Source organism: Echeneis naucrates, chromosome 21 (assembly GCF_900963305.1).
Source record: "Echeneis naucrates chromosome 21, fEcheNa1.1, whole genome shotgun sequence".
Lineage (NCBI taxonomy): Eukaryota > Metazoa > Chordata > Actinopteri > Carangiformes > Echeneidae > Echeneis > Echeneis naucrates.
In genome coordinates this window covers 8,310,063-8,334,150 of record NC_042531.1, presented here as the reverse complement: position 1 = coordinate 8,334,150, position 24,088 = coordinate 8,310,063, and the positions used below count along the sequence as shown (strand labels likewise).

Genomic DNA, 24,088 nt, shown 5'->3' with positions numbered 1-24,088 from the left:
GATTGTTCATTTGCCTACGAGGCGGGTAAAATGTTGAGTCCTTTCCAGCTTCAGATCAAACGTGCAGCAGTTTGTGGCAAACTGCAGTAAACATGAAACTGATCAAACGTCAAAATATGTAAATTCAGTTCCGCTTTATGTACTAAAGCACTTAAATTACGTGGGGGGACTTATTGATAAAAGAGGCTTTGAAACAATGAGATGTGGAAAGTGAATTTAATACAGATACACAAAATAATAAGGAACAATATCAATGAAGCTCAGCAACTCATTTGAGATGAAAAAACAAAAAAACAGAACGCTGCTTGAAGCACCAAGGTAAGCAAATCCATAAGGTTTGAGTGGGGGATGATAGGAAACTCAAGAAAACTGCAGAGCAAGCTTGAACAGCTTGAACCAATACATTCAGTGGTAGAATAAAAAAAAAATAAATGAAATAATGCAAGACAAAACATGGATTATAAGAAATTTGGTTGTAGCTGTATGGAACAGTTTATTAAGTGACTTGTAGGAAACTAATAAATGTAATAAATAAAGACATATTTTATGCAACATTATCATTGTATGTAATTTGCTATTTAATGAAAGAAAGAAGAGGGACTCAATTGTCCATTCTCAAATTCAATAAGTCATTTTTTTTAACCAGGCAAAAGCCAGGTTTTAAAAATAAAACCGTGTTAGGTCATACATATATATCATAAGCCTGTATGATTTTATTACAAGCAGTTCATCTTAAGCATGTCAGTAGACATAATTCATATGCAAAATCTTTTCAATGTATGACATGTTCAGCATACAAGAGGCTGTCAGTTCATGTGTAGCCCACATTAGGTTCTTCCCCCACCACCGCGCCCTCCTCTGCCACCTCTCCTCTGTCGACCTCTGACTTGTTTGTTGTCATGACGTGGTGATCTTTTCTGTCGCTCAACTTTGATCCACCCCCCCTCACTGGACTTGGTCCCTTCTTTATCCTCACTAGGCTTTTCTGCCACAGACAACATACCTGGTATCATGTGTGGGCGGTTCTGTGAAGTGGCACTGTAACTGTTAGACCGAGGTCTCGCTGACTGTCGTGAGGTTTTGCTGGTTTTACTATGACAGTTGTATTCTCTTGTGTTGGTCCACGCATGCCCCCTGCCCCGTTCCCTCCCCGCAGTGAGTGTGCTGCCAAAGTAGCTGTTTCTGCGCTGGTTATAAACTGCTCCAGCACTGAGTGGGCGCTCTCGTTCCCTCTCCGAGGTGCTCTCTGATGTAGTGCTGGAAGGACTGCTGCCCTTTGACCCCAGATGGAACAGCGAGAGTTTGGCTGACAGGCCAGCAGTTGGCGAGGAGCTCTGTGAGTCAACCCTCGGAGATGCACCAATGCGGTTTGGAGAGCGACGCACAGCTGCAGCATAAGAGAAGCTCTGGCTTTCATGTGCAGACAGGAACTGAGGCAGATTGCGGCTGCTGAGGGGAGCTGCAGTCGGCTGCTGCAGTTCCTGGGCCATCCTCTGCTTTAACCTTACCTTGTACATCCACGTGGGATCAATATCTAAAACATGTAATAAACATTGAGAAATATAAGAGTATATTGTATGTTTCATGTTTATAAATCCATTCCTCATGTCTTACAAAACTATGACTCAAACATTACCGGAGTTAAACCTGTCCGTGATGTTCCAGTCGTTGTTAACCGGTGTCGTTTCAATGACCAGCTCCACGTTCTTGATCTGGTCTTGTCCACCACTGAGACTCCACGTCATCAGGAAGCTATGTCTCGTAGACTTTGGTGACATGACATCATTCTGAAGTCAAAAGGATATGTTTGATATATTTGTAGTCAAACTGTTTGTGTTTGATCCATTTCCACATTTCGATTTCAACTGGATGAGATGTAGATTTGCATTGTTTTGTGAGGCTCATCCGACAGCTCCTGGATTGACTCACCTCATAATTCACAATGTAGTCCACTTTCTGATTCTCTTGTATTCCAATGATCCACTTGTCCATCACAAAGGGAGGCTGCAACGTAATAGATAGATAAAAACTTAATAATGAAAATGAGTTCATTAATAATCTGACTATAGAAACCACACTACAGCAGTTCTGTGAGTGTCAATTTATGAATTGTGTTTCTGCTGACACCTTAGTCAGCCGCAGGACTTCTGTACCCTGCAGGTTGGTATTAAAGATGACGTCTTTGATGTAGGTTACTGCGACGTCATCTCCATCAAGTTCCATGTACATTTTCCATTTGCAGTCCTTGAGAGAAAATAGTTATGATGTAGATTCCCTGCTTCACACAAAACAACACCTGATTATATAGCACATATCATAGTTGCTCTATTTTGGATAAAGAACTTGGTTACTATTGTATATAAACCAACAGCACAGCCTAGAGGTAGTTTAGTGGCAGTGGCAAGTTAATGACCAGTACATCAGAAGGTGGGGGAGGAAAGTAACATGAAAATAAGATAAAATGAATAACAAGGATATTAAAATAAAAAATTTGACATTCACATGCAATTTTTATGCAATATTTGCAGATGGTAACGCTTTATTTAAAAAAGAGATTTGATAAGAAAATGCTCATCCTTTACTCAGAAGTTGTTGCATTTTAGTGAAAGCTGTGGTGTTTTATAAAATCTATGGTAGGAGAAAAAAAAGTGACAGTAATATGAATTATTTTTTATAAAGGCATTCTTGAATTACTTGTAAATATTTGATGTTTATTTATTAAATAATTTCAATGGGGCCAGTTCTTTTTTTTTTGTTACAGGATATTTGGCGATAAGGGTGATAACTGTTTTATTTTCCTTGTGAGATGTTACATGCGGTACACATCTAATCCTCAATGGGAAGCAAAAATCTGAATTCTTCGTCCCTATTCTCCTGCATAACCAATGCTGACGAAGCAGTAATGATTGTGCCAATCCCCAAAAGCCGGCCACGGAGCCACAGGTCACTGCTTAACCACACAGGGTTCACGGCACAGGCCAATCCATTGTGTAGTGATCACAGAGAAAGACATCAGAGGAGTGGCACTAACACACTCATCTGTGGAGCCTTCGCCCTCTCCTGCATCGTCCTCAGGGACTGGAAGCGGCTCAAAGGGGAAGCTTCAGCAAGCCTCTGGCTCAGAAACACACCAGTAGCCCCCGCGCTGGCCTGGTGTCGGCCCTGGACGGTCGCACCGGGCCTCCCAGGTCCATGCTAGTCTAATCACTCCAGCAGAAACAATGTCTGGTAATGATGCCTAGGAACCGAGTGCGTCTAATGACAACTCATACATAATTCAGCACCTTTCACTTGGCTGCACGGTGATATCCTCATTAGTAGGGGACCCTCAGTGGCTGTCAGATGGTGGCCGCACAATCGCAGGCCCTCATTTTGTCTTTGAGAAGTGCAGCTGCTTCCATGACATCGCCAGCAAAGAGGGGCGAAGAAAAAAATGCAGTGCGGGTTTGTTTTATTTAGTGCAAAAAACCTTCCAGTTTGTAAAAACAAGGCTGACACGGAACCTGACACCAGGCAGGGGAAAATAATTAGCTCTCATTTTCTCAGCCTCCTGTTTCCTTCTCCCTGCTGTGTTTTCTACCCACTAAACCACCACATGTCAGAAGAAATGGGAGGCAATTAGCAGGCTCGTTTCAGCCCTGCCGAACACACTGAAAGAGGACTATTTATGATGGGACAATGAACAGCTGAAAGATTATAAATAACGTTTGCCTTTTAAAAAGAAAATGACTTCTGGCTAAATGGGCTATTTTTGATTAAATTCAAACAGCAAGTGAAGAGCCACCCTTTTTCCACAGTTTGAGACCCTAACAAAGGGCTGTGCACAAGTTGAGGTGGACGTGGCACAAGGCTGAGAATGAGATGTTTATTTTTCTGTTTTCTATTCATGTGTAGTGATGCCGTCAGTGGTCAGTGTAGCATCCATCACTATGAATCTTCAGTACAAAGAGCCTCAGCAAGAGGAGGTTGATTCAGCCATTGCAAAATAATTATTACCAAACTTATCGGAAATGTTAGCATTTAATACCAACTGCGATCAGAGCGGATAAGACATTTTTTGAAACTGTTCCTAATCTTTTAGTTGTATTTCACAGAGCCAGTGATGAGCTTCAACAGATACTCACAGCTGCAGACTCTGCAGTCACAGTGTGTGTGTCTGCATGCGTGAACTTACAGATTTCCCAGTCCCTGGTTTCCAGTGGTACCCAAACACCAGCTCCAGATTTACTTTTTTAGTCCTTTCAACCTCCTTTTCCAGCTCGCCCTGAAAGGGAGATGTGTACAGCTCTGACAGGCATACTAAAAAGCAGCAACAATTTTCTGATGAATGAGATGAATCCCCATACCTTAAATAGTGGTGGGAAGTGGATGAACCCAAGGTAATCATTTGTGAGATGTTCAATTTCTCCCTGCAAAAGAGAAAATGTAAAACTTGCTGTTATTCCAAATAGCAACGAACACAATCCTCAGTGTCAATCAAATGCGACTTAAAATACAGATACTGATAATAGTTTTGGTTAATGGTTGATTGTGCCTTGCCTTAAGGTGCATGACGTGACCTTTGGACTTGACCCCCATGTCCCGCATGTCGTTTTCTGTGAGCAACAGCAGTCTCTCTCCGGTGATGTGATTTTCCTTAAACAGTTCGGCATATGGCTGCATGTCATGTGTGCCTTCCCCTAAGACAGAAAATTAAACATACATACATTTTACAATAAAAAGGCAAAATAAAGTATCTAAACATGCCAAAGTCAGATTAAATATGATCTAATAGTGGAAACTGGAACTACAGTATACAGTAAACGCACACACCTGCAGAGAATATTTGCTGCAGCCAGAAATACTAAATGAAGAAAACAGTCAGAAAACAGATTAGTTTTTGATGGCAGAGTTGCTAATACACAAGTTAGTGGCTACAGTAAATACGCTGACACTGACCACATTCTCCTCAGTCCAAGCATAGATGTCAAGCGTGGGCAGCAACTGCATTAAAAAAAAAAAGAAGACAAACAGATGTAACAGTTATAGGATATGGATGGACACAGACATCTCGTGTGTCTGACACCAAAAAAAAAAAAAATCACAAACCCTAAGTAAATGTTATTAAAATGGAAAATAGCCATGTTTTTCATGTCTTTAAAGCCATTACTTTTTCGGTTATTGTGCTGTGTGATTAAGAAGACTTGCCTCTAATGGTCTATACTAAACCGAAATGTCCATCTGACTGATCTAACGTGATCTATTTGAATGATAAGTCATTTACTGCTCATTAAATGCAATCAGGCAGAAACCTGCCGGCCAAAATAAAGATTTTATCATTGTGATCATGAGACTGGTGTGTAATGGCAGAAATAATGCAATGGAAAATTGAAGGAAAGACGACTAAATGAATGAGTAATCCCCATTCCCACTCCTCTTCCCACGACATCTGAAAATAGCCCAGATCAGGGAACGAATGCCGGTCTCAACACGCGGTTGCTGCCATACATCTGGGTGCAGCCTGCTACCCTGTAAAGCAGCTCAGCCCTGCAGCATTTTTCACCTCCTCCACTGCTGCAGTTGCAGAAGAAAACAGATTCAAAGAACACTCCGCTGTCTCATTGAAGTGACGAAGAAGACTATACTCTTTCAGAAATATGCTTTTGTGCTCCTTTTATTAAAATCCATGAAATGTTAAGAAAATGAATCAAAACCTCAAATTTACATGTTTATGATATGTGTGCGGATTCTGCAGAAGGAAAAGACTTTGGGTTTAGTTCACACAATCCTGCCCCCATGTGGACTAAAAGACAATGAGTAACCAGATCATTAATACTGGGAGACACGGACATGTAGTATGAAGTTAGCACTACTAGAAAAAGTGATAAAAGAAGGCCTAGTGAAGAAATACATTTTACAGTCTCATTAAAGGGGTTCCAGTCACCAGGGTTCCAGGGTTTTGTGATCCAGCCTAGTTTGGTAATAACAGTGACAGAACATCATAAATCATTTGTCCGTTTATCAAGGGAAGTAAAACAACCAACCTAAGAGAGACAGGTAGGCAGAGAGTTGGGGAAAAAAACACATTTATTGACAAAACAGTGAAAGATGCAGGAAAATAAATCAAAAATCCAGAAGCTGCTGGTCATGTTAGTTTAGTAGAAGTTTATCTGTGAGGTTTGAATAGAAGTGGCTTTATTTCACTTTCACAATGTTAGTGAAACTGTGTGTTAATTGTTATGTCTGGTCTAATATGTCGAGGGCCTGATGGCACAAGAGTACAGGCAATGTTTGAACAGGAATATTAGCTCGTGGCAGGGAGCTAACAAGCAACAACACAGGAATACAGAGGATTACATCCTCATGAGACTCGTCGATGATAACAAGTGAAGGGGACAATTTAATGGGATATGCTCAGGGAAGCATGTCCTTCTCCAAGATGAAGCATAATACCTAACTGAACACTCATGCTGTTGTGATTTCCTCTATGATAAAGTGAAGGTCTTGAGGCTAATATTCAGTTAGACTATAGAGAATGATACTGCATGTAAAGTGCATCTACTGAAGGAAGTTATTTAATTAAAAATGATGTTGCCTTTTGAGTAAAGATGCAACTCCTGCTTGAGCCACTAGAGCAGAAGAGCTCTTATTATAATTCTTTTCTTTTATAATTGTAAAGTTTCTTTGGCCTCAGGATGAAATCTGTCAGAAAAGGGAATATGTAAAATGAGAGAGTGAAACTGACAGTTGCACAGCATAGTCCCTCTCCTGCTGTTTTGAACCTGGGTCAGTCAGAGAAAAAAAAAAACATGTACTTTCTCATCCTGTGTCTCAACAACTCTACTCCACCACATCCAGAACAAATTGGCCAATCTTAATGTCAGCAAAATGTCACTTCATCATAAAAGCCTGGCCTTCTCTAAGCAACTGGCTCATGAGGCTTTTTCTTCACAGCATGGCACTATACATTCAGTACATTAGGCATACAATGAATGATGTCCATAATATCCATACGTGGAGGGCTTCAAATATATTCTATAATGTGCTTCTGTGCTATATTGATCTGAAGTTACACGAATACAACTTGTTTTTAAATGTTAAATGACAACATAGCTAACGTGACTTAACAGGCAGTTTGTGAAGAAATGCTTTCACAACACCAATATTGTGACATCCCAGTATTTAACAAATGCAGCTGCTGCAGCAGGAAATATCAGACAGCTTTATTCACTGTCATCAGACCAAGTGAAGCTTCCCAGAGTGACGTTGATTTTGTGTCCTTCTCTGACACAGCTTGATTTGGAGGAGTTTTGCTTGGCCTGCATGTTCACCTGCATGCCAGAGTGCAGGACAGGCTGGCTGAAGTCCGCTGAAAACATGTCCTCAAAGCCTTTCATCAAGGACTGCAGATTGGCCTCCTGATTACTGGAGGTTGTGATCTGACACGACATCTCTGAACTGTTTGATTCCTCCGTCTTTGACTGATAGAACGACTTAGCACTTATCTTTTTTGCCGCAGGTAAGAAGAGCTGAAAGGCAGAGAAAGGTGAGGAGCAGGGAAAGAAAAAAAAGGAGAGAGAGAGGATAGAAAAGGAAAGGAAGTGAGTAATCAGTTTCCACCCATAAAATAAAGTATAAATAAGATAAGAGGATAAATTTTAACTCCAACACAAGATGTGATTGAGGAAATAGGACAGTAAAGGGAGGTTACCAGAGAAAAGCCCAGAACACAGAACAAGAAAGGAAATCCAGGAAATTATTTCAGTGTATTTGATGTAAAGCTATGGTTGACTATATCAAATTCAAACTACAGACATCGTGTGTTGTTGAGTGGAATATTCCAAGACATCTCCACTGTACCCAATTGTGTCATGCGTTCTGTGACAAACCACTGTGCACTGCTCACAGATCCACCACTGAAGAAGGAACAGCACTAATCTTCAAATATTCTGATAGTAAATTGATCATGTTGGTCACTCTTCAAGCAAAAATGCCAATTATGAGTGAGGATTTGATGCTTTGTTACTTAGAGCAATTAAACAAATATTTATTAGGTCAGATAAAACAAAAGCAAGCCGTTTCAAAATGCCATGTATTTCTGTCTTTTTCAATCAGTAATATTACATTCTATGATGTTCTGAGTGATTTATCTGTGTTATTGCACATCAAACATTTCAGCGTGCAAAAAACAAACAAAATGCAGACATGCAAGAAAAGAGCAAAACTGTGAAGAGAATCGATGCTCACAGTCTAATACAAATTCTTCAACCATGCACTACACTGCCTAGAAACGCAGTACTGCCAATGGCATCTACTACCCATAATGTTCTCGTAATGTTCTCATTCCACGCTTTTTATTTTCATTTCACTGCTCTACCATTTCCACTTCACCCCGGAGAGAGATCAGGAAAATTCTGCCCTTCTCTTAATGCGAGTGAGGAAGCCAGAGAATACTCATGTGCACAGCGAACTAAAAGTGGGGTGCTGTTGCTGTGACCATGTGGGGAACAAGGTGAGCCAAAGTGAAGAGGGGACACTGAGGAACTCACCGGGCTGTTGGACTGTTCAATGAGTTTGCGCTCCCACATCTTCAGACGCCGCTCTCGCTCCTTCAGCTCCTGCTCTTTAGTGCTCAGGTCCCTCTCCAGCTTCTTGAGTCTCTCAAGTGTAGCTTCAATCTCACACCTACAGATCACAGCAGGAAAGACCAAAACCAAGAATACAAAGTTAGTCTTTCTTTCAATACTTTCCAGCTTCCCCACGCTGTTTATGGGACTCAATCTTTATAGGTTGCAAGTGTATATAGTTAAAAAAGTCTGACTTATGTCCTAAAAAGTTACTCCAACTGAATTTAAATGTTCATTTATTCAGGACTATTTTCAGTCACAGATTAAAACACATCAGATGCACTAGTAGGTATTTACTGTACGTTTAAATGACTCAAAATAAAGCTGCCGTTCATCATTATCGTTATTTAAGGGATGCGTTATCCACTGCAATCATCTTTTATGCATGTAGCATATATTCTGTATCAAATTGCGTGAAGCTTATATGATGTGAAATATTCATACCCAATAATCAAAACTCACGAGCCATTTTTGTTTTCTGGCTGCATCATTCCATAAATGTTTGGAAACCAGATTTGAAAAAGTTGTCTGGGTCTGTCGCAGACAGAAGTTATTTTTGTTTTCATGGGATTTGCTGAAAGTTAGAGGCATATAGAATAACACCAGATTTGTTACACCGTTATTGGGACAGTCAGTAGTGACACAACAATCTTAAAAAATCCTTAAAAAACTCCAAATAAAAAATGTCTTGCAGGCAGGCGGTGGTTTTAGTCTTAGTGGTTAGTCGGATGCTTTGGATGCCAAGGACAGGACAATGTCTCATGTTCACTTCACACTGAGGAAGTTTGTTTTGCCCAGCAGGTGGGGCTGCACAGTGTCTTGTGGAAATCTGTGCTGAGTTTCAGCCCAACTAAAACTTTGCCTCCTCTTACTCTCTTTTATTAAACACATGAAGCCACGGCAGGAAGGCCTATCCATAAGTCACCACTTTCTTTCCAAACCCCCGATGTTTCCCACTAGGAGCAACTTTCCACTTACCTGACCTCTCAAATTATTAGATCGCTCGCTTCCCCCTTGTGCTGTTAAACGTTCATCATCTTGTGGACCAAATTTCAAGATGAAGAAGGAAATGATAACTCCCTCTTGAAGGCTGTGGTCAGACTTCAAGTCTGCTATTTATTTTTACATGAAATCTGCCCCTCTTTAGCAGTAACTTCCAACCAAATCATTTCACAACAAGATATTAAGAGAATTAAATTAAAACATCACAGCCACTGAAAAATGCTGAAACCGATGCACTCGGTTGCTTTTCAGCAACGCACTATAAGAGTTTATTTTACTGGCATTTGACAATTGTACGGTCCAATGTATCATTAGGAATCTCAGACTAAATTTTAACTAGGAGCTTAAAGTGATGTTTTCCCGTTAAATTGTAACTTTTGCTGTATTTATTGAGGGTATACATTCACAGTTAAAATGTGCTATGAGTCGGCACATTGACCTCATAATCAATGTTTCATTTTTAGTATGTCGCAACAAACAATGACAAACTGCTCCAATATGTATTGCCAGCATATACTGTCTGATTCTTGGTCAAGCACATCAGCTATCTGAGCAAACTGAGCTTGTATAATCTCTTCTCTCTCAACATAACTTCTCTCTACCACCTCCGATAAAGCCACCTCCTGCACCAATCAATCACGCTGCTCAGCTTGCACTTTGAGTCAGTTAAGATTATAGTCCAAAGCCATTTGGATTAAGACAGGCGTTTCTATCTGGGTCACACATTCTCACTTTCTGTTTTCCAGCTCTGAGATTCACTCCAGCCTGCTCCACCTGCAGATGTCTGCCTGGACATGTTGCAACCAGCACAACTTCTGAAGAAAAACCTCAGAGCAGAGACAAGCCCCGCAGAGAGGCAGACAGAGAATAAAGTCACAGCTGAGACTCAGGCTGTGCTGAACACCACCAAACCTCCAGCTGCTCATACAGGCCAATTAAACACTTCTACTTGAAAAAGATGGTGATTATTTTTAGGGCCTTATGGGTAAAGAGAGGAAGTATATCCAGATGGATGATTCTTTGGAGGTTTTCATGCCTTTATGTAGCTATCAGTGTAATTATTAAAGATCTATATGCACAATCTCAAGTCTTTTTTGTATTTCATGGCCCCTGTCAGCTACATTTCCACATCATTCTTTGAAAAAAGTTGCACATTTCCTTAAGCTCAGGCAGTATATTAGTGAAAAAAGGGTTATAAATATATTTGCTGGTGCTGGAGAATGGATGAGAGCATTACCTCCATTCAGCCTTGTTGTGAAGGAAAGAGTTGCACTGTTGAGGAAGTTGGCTGTCATTTGACATGGACTCCAAAGTAGAGAGGATCTCCTTGAAGACTGGCCTTTCCTAAATACACGTGAGAACATTTGTTCGAATGAAAGTATACACATATTCTACAGGCACATGTTAATATCACTTTATGGATAACTTACTTTTGGCTCTGTTTTCCAGCATGCTTTCATGAGCTTGGCAAAACTGACAGGACAGGCACTAGGAATGGTTAACCTCTGAAACACACAAAAGATGAGATGCTGGTTAGAAAACAGCAATAAACTGGAGCAGGGCTGATAAAACGAAAAAAAAAAAAAAAAAAAAAAAAAAAACTTTTTGGCAGAGATATGCTTCTTCCAGGCAGAGAGTGAGATCAGACAATTTTTCTCCCAGGTCTGTCTGTTACATGTGAGACTTTTAGTTTGGTTATCTTAGCATAAAGATTGGGAACAGCTGGAAACGTCTAGTTTAGCCTGGTCCTTATAAAGCTTAAAAGTAGTCATTGTTTCCAGTTAAGAAGTACCGAAGCCGCATAAAATCTCAGTAAAACCTCAGCTTGGTGTTTCGACAGTGCAGTTTTTGTGTGGATTGAATAAATGACATGATATTCAGAGAGCTTTACATGCACATTCAGAAAAAAATGATCTCTTTGTATCATCCTGCTTGCAGCAACATTCATGCAGTGTTTTTACACTCCACACAGCCATGCTAATTGTTTAAACATTAGCTAGAAATGTCCCCACCAAGGATGTGCACACCAGAAACCTTGGATTCTTATCTCAGTAAGTTTAGGAGGCAAATTCACTTCACTGGAAAATCCCTGTCTAATCCTGCCTTTGACTTTGTATGCTATTATGCACTGTGTATCTGCCAATGTTGCCCCATATGTCTACAATCAGCTGGCCTAACAAGCGCCAGCTCCAGATTTAATTCTCAGACATTAAAGTGATATTGATCTTCTCATTCATCCCTCTGTACTAAACCAAAAAACTGTCTCTTTAACTTTAGAACTAAGATATTTCAGGCCAACAACACTGTCCACATTTTAAAAACACCTTGATATAAAAAAAGTGGGTTTTAATAGCAATTTATCATTCATAATATGCTGATAATCCCTAAAATGTGAGTTATGAGATGTTTATTTACCTGCAGTGTGAAAACCCCCAGCTCTCATGGTCTGTGTTATATATATGCATTTGATCATACACTAAAGTACCTCATTTTTCTCCACGACGAGCCAGGCCACTTGTAGACCTTCCAGACCTTTGAAAGGTATCTCACGGGTGAGCATTTCCCAAAGTACCTGCCACACAAGTCAAGAGTCAAGGTCAGGAAATAAACAAATTCACTAACCAGTAAAACAGTAAAATAGTCCACATACTGTACATGCGTGAATGTATAAGCTTCTGTGACTTGAGTACATAAATACTGATGAGTAGTTAAGAAGGTTTTATATCTTAAAATGAGATGTTGTCATATATTCTACGAATAAAACTTGGAAAACAAATGCTGCAGCATAAACCATCATTTTAGATTTCTACCATTGATTAAAAGCTGCCATGATCTCCAAAGTACAATAACAATGCGCTCTTGAAAAGCTCTCTTCTTTTCAATCAGTATTCAGCAGCATGGGGAATAACAACCTGTGCTGACATCTCAAAAAAATGAGATCATGAAAAGATGAAAAACAGCCATTTTTCAAAGACCCAAGGTTTTTATCATATATGTGTTTTTTACAGGTTTTTACCGTATATGGACATTTTTGCATTTCTGCACTTGCCAGCTGCCTGTCATTACATGTATGTATTTTACTATAGAAATCTGGTCCTTACAAATGTGTCTGAGGTGGGAAACTGAATACTTAAATCTGCAATCTAGTATAAAAAGCGCTCATAGCACAGATTTAAGCTGGTTGAGGGTTACCAGTCATGGTTTCAATTTTATAAGTACTTCACCGTGTCTTCAGAAAGACACTTTACAAGTTTCAAGAATGTGAAAGTGAGAAGGTCTCTCAGAATCTGTCCCTCGGCAAAGGTCAAAATCATCACTATTGTCAAGTGAAGAGTGGGGCTGGTTAACTTTTCTAAGCCAATATTGACTTCAGCACAATTTGTTTGTAACATATACAACAGAGTCTAAATTGTTAAATTCAGGTTGTAATTCTGTCTGTGATACACCGTAATGCATAGCTTAGCTTATATTTGTGCAGAGCAGCTCATCGTAAGAATCAAGGCCCTGCACTCATACAGTGATCATCAGTCCGATGAAGGCCCGTTTTTTTTCACTGGAGGAGCAAAATGAAAAAATGTAAACTAAAAAAACAGCGTTGCAAGTTGAGTGTGAACCCCCCACCCCCCACTTTCCTTTTCATGACTCACAACGCCATAGGAGAAAGTGTCACAGGTCTCAGAAACAGGCAGGCTCTGGATCACTTCTGGAGCCATCCAGGGAAAAGTGCCAACCAACGACATGTGTGTTGTGTGGGACAAGAACTTAGATGCCCCAAAGTCACAAATCTGACGAAGTAAGGACAGGATGAGACATGAATACATATTGCTGTTAAATGTAAATATTTATTTTCATTCCTGGCCTGCTGTGATTGATGTACTCACTTTATGTTTATTATACTTAATAGCCAATCAAAGTAGCAGTTTTCTCTACTGAAAAAGAAAAATATCTCCATTTGGAGATGCTAGTGTGTGAAGATGCTGCAAATATGGGGTTTGACAGTAATCACATCATTCAGGCCTGGCCACAGTTGCTATTTTCACCACAGCAGTGTCATGGGCAAATGGTGTTTGACACATGATCATTGATTTCTGAAAATATGGCTCTATGATGAATGGCCCACACAAAGAATGTCTCTGAAGAGGCTTCAAAATATGTTTGGGGTACATGTTAAGACTAGTTTTTAAGACTTTTGAAGCTCTTGCAAGCAATGAGTGAAATATTGTTTTGTCTCAGGACTTGATGAAAAATCTCTGTACTGTCAGTGTTTTCTAACACATGCTAGATAGTCACTGCCCTCTTGTGTCCAAATACTGTAGGTAAATAACACACTTACAGTACATCCACAGCCGTGACTAAGAGCTAAGTATGAACAGGCAAAAACTTACCTTGAGAACACTGTCTGCAGCCAAAACAACTGAAAGGGAAAATTGGGTTAGTAAACACGAAGAATCTCGAAGAATGTAAAAACAAGTGAATATTCATTTGGGGCTTGGTAAAATAATACAGTTACATCAATTTTTTTTACCATTCCTGGACTTCAGGTCTCTGTGGATCACATTAATTGGAGCTTCTGAATGTAAATAGTGCATCCCTATAGAGAAAATACAGAAATGTTTCACTGTAAACTCACACTGTTGAAGAGTCTGATCTGCCTCCAACAAGTTATATCTATATATATTTCAATAGCTCAGATGAATCATATGGGATATTGATATATCTTTCAGCTGCACGTGAACAAGAGAGAACCCTTCATGCTTGTATGTGTGAATCATTGAGCAGTGAAACACTCAGGTTGCCGCCTTACGTTGAAAGGGAAAGTAAAGCCTGAATGACCTACTTATAGTTTCTGGTAAGTATACCTACACTGCCACATCTGCCTGCACACACTACACCATACGAACATATCTTCAGTTTAAACAACTGTAAAATCAGACACAAAGACATTGTAATAACTAGAAACAGAATTTAATGTTTTCAGTTTGTAAAGGACAGGAGGAAACAGCTTTGCTAACTTTATTTCTGAAAAACGGTTTATCTGTTATTATAAATAAGTTTATAAATAACAGTCAGCTTTACCTCTCGCAATGTCTGCGGCCCATGTCATGATCTGTCCCATGTCCATGTTCTCACTCATATCACTGGACAAGTAGTCATACAATGACCCACCACTTGCGTACTCTGTGGAGAAATGTGATTGAGTTTGTATATTCAGGTCTGACTGACACCAACAAGTAAATAGAGATTAATGCTTTCTTTTTCACATAAATGCAACATTGCATAAAACAATATAGTGTAAATTCTCATGGACAGCTTTATCACTGTGAAAACTGAAAATTGTGTCTTCCTGTTCCTTGAGGACAGACTGTGTTGTCAAATGCTCATATTTCTACCACACAAAAGAGTAATCTTTGCATTCTGTATCCAAAGGCTTCACACATTTCTAATGGGACACGTTTGACAACAATCTCGCTATTTCCAAAAATCCTCTTCACATGACTATCACAAGAGACGACATTTTTGGTAAGCTACCTTGCAGAGTAAAGTGGCTGAATGAAGATTAACAAGCACAACCATACTGACTAAAACAGCAGGAAACTTCTGTTTGTGCATAATAACCCAATCACGTCCAAACATAGTAGTATAAACATATGCAGGCACCAAGACAGGACTCTAATTAACAATCATAAAACATGTCGGCTGATTTTTGGTTTAATGAGTCTAAATTCCGTATGGGCTTTTTGTTTACTTGTGCTGTGACATAATATGATAGCAGATGTAGGACAGATGTTTCAAATACACTAACATGCAGATATAATACAGTTAACCTAACTTCACCTCTGTCTGCCTATACTTTGTACTTAAATACACTCAAACACATTCCACAGATAATATCACTTGAGGCTCTGTCGTAAACTTCATTTTAGTCTTATCCACCCCCAGAGAGTGTATTAGTTCAATTTTCTATCAGATTTTTAATTTGCTTCTATTAAACAGCCTTGCAATTAATTTAACAGGTAAATGTACCTTTACTTCAAACCGATAACTAACCTTAATTCATTAAGTTTATGAGGGCCCTGACTGACAGCAGAGACTGTCAACAGAAACACACAGGCCTGTCAAACAGGTTACAGACAGGTAGGCTGGTGAAAAGGAAGGACGGCCCGACCTCATAATATATGTCAACAGACAAAGCATATTTATAACTGCTCAGATAAGTGTGGACAAGGTATGGTCAGGGTGGCCATAAACATCTTTCACGTATCAGGCGCTAATTAGATTCTGCTTTGATGAATGAAGGCAGGCAAAACTTGTCTCGTACACTGCTGCGAAATGCTGCAGCTGCTCCTAAGGAACCAGGAGCAACAAGTCCGTACAGTTTTCAAGTCTCACTTTCAAACCACAAATTTAGAGATCGAAGCTTCAAATGCTTTCATTTTACTGTTAATGATTCCTGGCTCTTTCCTGAAATTCCAGTTCTTTTCATTTCTGTTTATAGAATCCTCTTTAACTTTTCACACATCTGTTACACTGAAAGCATCTGTTTCAATGTCACTGCGTTATTCACAGCATAATTCAAAAGCTGGATTCTGCGCAAAATCACATGTAAAGTCATTGCCAAACATTTTAAAGCAGAAAAGGATGATATGCATCTGCAACACATAGAAGTGGAAGTGTGATATTAGACATTAGTGGTATGTACCATCATAGTGTGACGCTTAAGTTCAGCCAATAACATTAGCCTTCTATCTTCTTATTAGCCTTCTATCACTCAGTAAAATCAGCAAAATGATGCTTATTTAACATGTTGATGTAAACTTTAAAACACACATGTCAAGTGCAGGTCAACTGTAACCTGAAGTATGTGGTCATGTCAACACAGGAAAACGTCTCATTAGATGTGATCGTGACATAGAGGATGTGAGACTTCTCCAGGCGAATTAAATTTCTTTTTTAAATGACCCTAAAATGATTTAAAAGCACATGTTTAAAAGAAAGAAATGCTGCATCATAGAGTCTTACATATGTCTATAGTTATATGTAAAACATTTGAACACATGTATTGAGAATCGATTTGTAGTTACAGATTACATTTCAGTGATTCTAAACTTATAATAATACAGTAATTATAATAAATAAGACTTAAACAGTCTTTGTTACATATGTCATGATCTAACCCTGACACTGCAACTTTCAGATCACAAATTTCTGCCACCATCTGACTTATTATTTCATTGCTATTTCAAGTCTTTCACTTTACAATCTTACAATCTTACAATCTTGTGTTGTTTCTCTTACTTAAATAAATTCACTGGAATCATAACAATTGAACTGAGCTAGATTAAACTGCATTGAATTGAATTGGCCTTATATGTTTTGTTTATTTATCTACAACTGCTATTTTTATTTTAGTTTTCAATTTGCACATTTCCAGTTTTGGAATTAATACCCTCAAATCAGATTCAACCCTCTTGTGAAAACAATCAGAGAGCTACAGCAAAATGCTTTCTAGTCACCATTTCTCTATCCTGTTTATGCTTTCTTGAGACAAAACACACTCTATATAAAAGTATAGGCAAAAATAATGATTACATGAAGGGACAAGGAAGTGATGTTTCTGCATAAATGTTTTCCAATCTTGCTACAATATATACACCACACCTCAGTGATCGCTTCGTATATCGAACGCTGTGTTTCTTTATTTGGACTAAACCAAATTAGATGGCAAAGGCGTAGAAACTTTGCAGAGCAGTTTCTCTAACAGCTGCGTGAAGGTAAAATCTCACCACAATCATGCCACTGTTTCAGCCTCCCAGGGTTGTTAACCACAAAACAAAAGCAGACATAAAGCCATAGAAAGGCTTGTGCAGTTAATGTAACTAAATGCAGCAATGGCCATAGTGAGAGGAAAGAGACAAATCAGAGTTCATTGTATTGAATAACACATTTCAGTTAATGTGGGCCACCATGGGCTTGTATCTGTGCGTTTCATTTCATTTATTCTGAATGCTGTACATTGTCTGCATGATTAGAGGAGATATTTCCTGTTCAGTGGGGACTGTGAACATTTTCATTCTACTGTTTTCCTGGCAGTCATATGAGCAAGGCATTAAAAACATATGACCTGTGGGACAGTCAGAAGGTTTTTGAAACACGATTACCTAAATGTCATGTGTTTTTTTAGGTTGGTAGAGTCAAACTGAAACTAACTTCCTGAGTTCACACCCAATAGGCTCAGAGGTTCAGTCTTTGTATGTACAGTGAGTAAACATGTTAAGTACCCATAACACAGCTTCCGATGTAGACTGAGGTCTGCTGAGCTGCTGCTCAGACCTTTAATGATGATCTGTTGTTTAAAATAAAGGGTTCATTTTGTTTTGCCACCAGAAAAATGAAATTTTCAATTATACAGCATAGTGTTGCAACTGAGATTAAGCATAATGAAAAAGACTTAATCAAAAGTTAAGAGTTAAGAGTTAATCAAAATGTTGATTATTATAATGTACTAATAACAATTTTCATAATTAATTGTTTTGTAATTGTTATTACAATCAGGATTGGTAAAAACACTCATTCCCATTTACATATGATGTGCCATAACACAGCAGCATCACCAGCAGTTTATCAATTTAATGTAATGATACAAATGGTGTAAGCACAGCGGCATACTGTTACCCGACAACAAAAAGTGTGTGTGTTCAGTTCCCAAGTACCCTGACGAACCTCACACAGACACTGGGTTTCCTCCCACCGTCCAAAGACATCATGTTTAGGTTAATTGTCTGTCTCTGCATGTTGGCCCTGCACTGGACTGGGGACCTGTCCAGGGTGTACCCCGCCCTCATACAAAGTGAGCTGGGATTGCCTCCAGCATCCCCCGCAACCCAGAAACGGATAAGTGGTAGAAGATGAATGAATGAATGATACAAATGGTCCCTGATTTGAATTAAAATTGGTGTCTGATAGTTGTTTTTGTAATTCTTTTGACAAAAAGTCTGATTTCCTGCCTTTCTTTTTTAAACTCACATTTACACCCCTTTAATCAACAAAAATCAAGAATTTATGAATGTGTATATATTGTTACTTTGACTGCTGCACTCAAGATTTCACAGAAAAGTTCATCCAAATTGTGCCTGAGTATGACATTGTCACACTTCTACATTGTGCTAGTGTCAGTTATATAACAGTTAACGGCTTATAAAAGCTTGTGAAGACACAGAATGCTGATAGAAGCAAAACATATTTGAGAAGATTAGAAATGCCATTTTCACAGGATAACTTCTACACTCCAGCGAGATGAAACTTTGTACAGAGGCATTGTGGGCCCCGTGTTTTCTACAATCCATGTCTGCATGACTTTTACAGGGTGCATTATTCCTCTCAGCCTCTAAATCAGACAAAAAAAACATGGGCACATAACTATTGTATCAATGTTTGCACTTCCTGAACCCTCTGGCATTCACTAATGCCTCCATAGAAACCTCTGCAGCTTTCACCATTGAGCAAACTGTACAACTGATGCAAACAAGTTCAGCTCCCAGTTTTTCTAATATGATGTAGTCCAGCTGCACCAATGTATAAGGCTTACTGATTGCTGAGACAGACTACACAACATACAGAGTATGAATGCTCTATCATTTAAAATAACTTACCAGTGATGATTCCATAGTTGGGCGACTCAACGATTGCGCCATAAAATTGAATGATGTTACGGTGGCTGAGGACACTGAGGATTTCAGCCTGAGCAATGAGCACACAAGGACAAAACATAACTGGATCTTCTTCATCATAATGAAGGTTCCATTGCAAACCATTATATCTTATACATCATGATATAAGTCTTTAAGAAAACAATAGAATAACGGGCAAATTGCCTACAACCACTGAGCTAGTAAGTTGTTGTTGAGGAAGAATAATGTTCATTATGTTATTCAGCATTTCATCATTAGCACAAAACACAAAGTGCAAAAAGACAATGTAGTATTAAATTTTATGTCATTCGTTTTCCCATCACAAGGTAAAAATTTACTTCATATTTTTACCTTGTGATTGCAATGGATGAAAAAGTTAGATTGTTTGTACCAAACCTCATGGCAATCTCTCCAATACATAACATTTCAGCATAAAGAGAGTGGGACCTATTTAAGTAATATATTGACCAAGAGAGCCTAATGTGTCACTTTTCAAAGAATGAACAGAAACCTATTCATTTAGTTGTAGTCAAACACTACAATTAAAGGAAGAAATGGTTCACTATGAAAAGATTACGTTATTATTTTCACTAAAGAATTATCTCTCCAGCACTTGAGTGAAGTTGAAAGGACATCAGTAATGTTTTTTTATGAAAGAAAAGATGATTCATTTTTGGAATGTCTTTTTACCAGCCTATACATGTAATAATAATTCTTTTTTGTCTTTAAGACAATGAGACAGAGCTTTCAAAGGGATTTCAAGAACATTCTCTACAATAATTGGGACAAATACATGCTTTCATTTTGCAATAATGTTTTTTTTTTTTTTTTTGCAGCATGTGTGTCTAAGAGAGGGGGAGTATAATGACCATGAATGATCGGTACAGAAGTCATCACATCCCACTAAGTGGAGTAGCAATTAAAATGATTACTGTACTGACAATTAAAAAGTATATGTAAAGCCCAGGCAATTATGACTCCTACCTCATTTTCAATCTTGAGCAGTTTTTTCACTGCCACCTCTTTGTCCTGGGAGATCCACCTGGCTCGGTACACACTACCAAAGCTGCCGCCACCACAATTCTCGTGGAAGATAATGTCATCAAACTTGATTTGCACGAAGGAGGCTCTTGGAGACGACATCTCATAATGATAATCTGCACCAACTCAGCTTCTGGGGAATCACAGGAAGGAAAGGAAGTCTAAATCATTCAGCAAGTCCTCTATGGTAAAACAAACCTGCTCCAGTGGTGCACGTGTTTTCAAAGAATAGCTTCACTCTCAGCCACAACAATTGTGAGCATGAATGCAAAAGACCCGAAAGAGGCCACAGTGCCATTGGCTGATTCTGTATGTAGTGTCCATGTAATATCCCTGGTTTTAGCCCTGCAGTTTACTCAACATCCCCTCTCTTTTCTGCATTGCCTGCATCATCAGAACCAGTAAGCAATGAGCTCAGGGTACAGGCTCTGTTTATATAAGGATGATGGCATGCCCGGTATGTTGTGATCACACAGCCAAAGTCATAGACTATTCCAGCACAGTCTCCTCTGTTTAGTACAAGTAAAGCCACAAGCAGGGAGAGCTAAAAACAAAAAACAAACAAAAAAAAAAAAAAAAACTAGAGAACCCCTCATATTCTCTTTTTCTTTTCAGCTATAAAGTGAGCTGTTCCTTTCCATGAAAAGGCCATACATGCAGCATTTGTGTAAGCCGGGGTTAGGAAGAGCATAATGCTCCCAAACTGCAGTCCACACAAATTGATTATCATTTCCTTTTGTTTGTCCGTAACAGCATAAAAGCCTCTTGTAAAGAAATAATTCCATCATTACAGGAAATTGTAGCTCTGTTATTGTTCATAGGTTTCCCATTTACAGCTGAGCAATTACAGCTTTTAAAAGGCTGTTACCTGGGTCTCCATTGGGATTGCTATCCATCCCAGCAGGAAATGCCTCCATTGTCACAGAGGGGAGCCATCGCTTTGTGCTGATTTACTTGTATTCATGTTATACTTAGCCTCATAGCAATCTGCTCAGTGGACCGGCCCCCCTGGTATTGTCGGTCCACTCAAGAAGCCAGGGTTACTGAGATATGGTAGCACTCAAGGCACTCATTCCTGCCAGCTCATTGCAAACACTGCTCTAAGCGCTGCAGCAACAATGTCCTGACAGACACATGTCAGACTGCAGGTGGACAAAGTAATCAATCAGAGTGAGCAGCCTCACTGGTATTCACCATCTCTTATTCGCAGTAGCTTATATTTAATGACACAAGAGCAGAGCCACAGATCAGGCCTCCATCACAGGAGACACCGGACCGAGCCGAGCCGAGCCGAGCCGAGCCTGACGTCGTTACCTCGCCGCTGTTACCATGGCCACAGTCCGACTGTTTACATGATGTAAATAACCGTTGAGAAGTGCCTGTTTATGCTGTAGGATGAAACATTACGCTTTGACAACCGTTGTTCTTCTAGTTGTACTATAAAAAAATGACAGATCCAATAACTTGAGCCACCCTGTCCGGTGTGGTTAGCTAACAGGGTGTTGTTAGCCGGACCCGAACCTTTAACCTCCGTGTTACCTTCACTGACGCCGTCATCGTGCGTTAACGCTTGACGCTCTGCGCGGCGTTTCATTGGGCACAAGTTACTGAACCAACAGGTAAGGAGGGAAACATGACAATCACTGTGTTTTAATTGTACTATCTCATTACGCAAAGTAACAGAAACCGGCCGTAACACAACAGTCAACACGTTCAAACATCATCTCAAGCATTTCCTAAATAGCAGCTTTGATGAAGATGCCTCCTCTGAAAGCTGTCCGGCTGTCTGACAACAGAAACATGCGTACCGACATGAAGCGCGGCGGTCTGAGCTCCGGACGGTCGAGCTGCTGCTGACGGACGGAGCTTCCGGAAAGACTCATGTGATTTTTGATTTCTCCACTTCGGGCTGCGGTGCTTTTACTGGTTGCACAACTTGTGCGTTCAGCAGCTGGCAGCCGCTGGGCTGGTCCGGCCCGGGTCTCCATCCCAAAGACAACAGCTCCCCCCGCCGGAGGGAAGCGGCACAAACACGGATTAAAGTCTCTGAATGTCCCGGAAGGTGCTGTGCAATCTGCGGTCGGCGGACCAGTCGAGGTCCCCAGGATCATCCTGGTGACCTTTAGCGTCTTAGCTTTACAAACACTTTGACCTATTTAGCCATAAAAATACACTGGAAAATATCCGTTATTTGCTATTATTTCATTTATTTATTTCTATTTTCAGCTATCCGTATCATTGCAGAAAAATATTTGATTTGCTTTCATGTTTGTTTGGCGGTTTAGTCTAGTCTCTCCTCTGTACAAAACATATTTAATGTGGACGCAATAAACAGTCTCAAACTCCGGGGGGTCTGGGGGTCAAGTCCGTGTGCTCCATGTCCAGTTCCTCCTCTGCCTCCTTTTATGATAGTACTTCTTGTCATAGATTCAGGATGACGACGGAAATGGAGGCGAGAATTAGTGAGTTAGAGTCGCGGCTGCGCACTTTAGCTAGCTCAGTTTATGCTAATTTAGCTAGCTACAAAGCTAAGTATCATATTTTTTTAATAAACAAATTAATATTTGTTTCCCAGTTCAGGATAAATGAAAAATACAAATGGAGGATGCTGTTAAACAGGACCAGAAAAGAGGCCAAGCCTAGTACCAGAGAATACCAGAGAATATGGACCGGGAAAAAAACAGAACGAATCACCCGCTGAGGCAACTTGTTTATGGAGGGAAAGGGGACAGACTGTAATATACCAGTTCATTAAATGTAAAACTATATATAATGATTTCACTATTGAATTATTTCATTGTCCTGTTGCAGTGCTTCATGAATTTATTTTATCTGTCAAACTCACCCATCGAAGTTTGACCCCCCCACAAATGGTTTTGCCATACAGCCTTCGCTAAGCCTCACCCCCCTTGGTTACTGTTGCTATGCCAGGCTGTTTTCTGTTGTCTGAAGTTCAGCAGGAAAATGTCCGGTCAGCATCAGTCTGATCAGAAAGGAAAAGAAAGAAAAATAAGAAATTTTCTCAACAAGAGGGCTGCAGCTGCAGTCAGGTCACAGAGAGAGGGACATGGGAGGGTCCTGCAGTTATTTCAGTTGTTTCCAAACAAAGATACTGACTGCAAATTTAGTAGAAGAAGTACTCCACCGCTGAAAAGGAATTGGACCGTGTTTTAGGTAATGTCCACAGAAGACATCCAAACACTGGCTACAAGCTCATCTGAATACAACAGGTGTGCATGTTCTGGGTAATAAAACGGCCACGATGTATAATGTAGAATGAGCCAATCGTTTTGGAGAAATAATCCCAAGTATCCCCCAAAAAATACACAAGTAAAGTACAAATATTCAAAAACTGTACTCAAGTACATTTACTTTGTTACTGTCCACCCCTGGTTGTCATAGACACACTGACAAGTCTCATCAATATTTTCTGTGAAGGACATTGGACCAAAGGCAAAACCTGAACCAAACCAAACTTAGAGCTGAACTTAATCAGCTCTGATGAAGACTTGAAGCTGTTAAAGTTCATACCAGCATGAACAAATTCTCTGGATGGAACCAAGTATACTGTATGACAAATTATGACTTTATACGTCTTTGAAATAAAGGTATTTGACAAAAACAATATACCACACAAATACATCTAAAATAGTTGGTATTTACAGCACACTAAAGATGTCCAGACACAGAAATTTACTCACAAGAACAAACAGTCAAACAAACATAATCCTTTGCATGCTGATGTCAGAA

The 24,088-nt window shown here is 39.6% G+C and overlaps 1 protein-coding gene and 1 long non-coding RNA gene across 7 annotated transcripts in view; one reads left to right on the top strand and one right to left on the bottom strand.

Moving 5' to 3' along the window:
• The window catches only part of LOC115035231 (uncharacterized), a 41,644-nt gene extending 31,026 nt beyond the window's left edge, over positions 1 to 10,618 (top strand). For 2 of the 3 annotated variants that reach the window (XR_003840310.1, XR_003840309.1), the window contains one exon: positions 1,157 to 1,547. This is a non-coding gene — a long non-coding RNA (uncharacterized LOC115035231). Of the gene's footprint in view, positions 1 to 1,156; positions 1,548 to 10,354 lie in introns of those variants that run through there. The other variant, XR_003840311.1, reaches the window with a different exon arrangement.
• map3k20a (mitogen-activated protein kinase kinase kinase 20a) lies at positions 203 to 22,285 on the bottom strand. 4 transcript variants are annotated; one of them, XM_029492955.1, is made up of 21 exons: positions 22,147 to 22,285; positions 20,282 to 20,471; positions 19,259 to 19,346; positions 14,685 to 14,786; positions 14,134 to 14,199; positions 13,994 to 14,022; positions 13,256 to 13,393; positions 12,094 to 12,180; positions 11,039 to 11,113; positions 10,846 to 10,952; positions 8,529 to 8,664; positions 4,939 to 4,983; positions 4,813 to 4,843; positions 4,540 to 4,679; positions 4,347 to 4,409; positions 4,175 to 4,264; positions 2,128 to 2,244; positions 1,930 to 2,004; positions 1,637 to 1,787; positions 1,509 to 1,534; positions 867 to 1,387 (listed from the first exon to the last, which is right to left on the bottom strand). In XM_029492955.1, the coding sequence occupies exons 2-21, from the start codon at positions 20,438 to 20,440 to the stop codon at positions 1,010 to 1,012; spliced, it is 2,103 nt and encodes a 700-aa protein (XP_029348815.1). In that variant the 5' UTR covers positions 20,441 to 20,471; positions 22,147 to 22,285; the 3' UTR covers positions 867 to 1,009. The 4 variants fall into 4 exon arrangements, with proteins under 4 accessions (XP_029348813.1, XP_029348814.1, XP_029348815.1 ...); XM_029492953.1 differs by having other exon boundaries at positions 203 to 1,534; XM_029492954.1 differs by lacking the exon at positions 22,147 to 22,285 and adding an exon at positions 21,207 to 21,670 and having other exon boundaries at positions 203 to 1,534.
• Between the last annotated feature and the right edge of the window lie 1,803 nt (positions 22,286 to 24,088).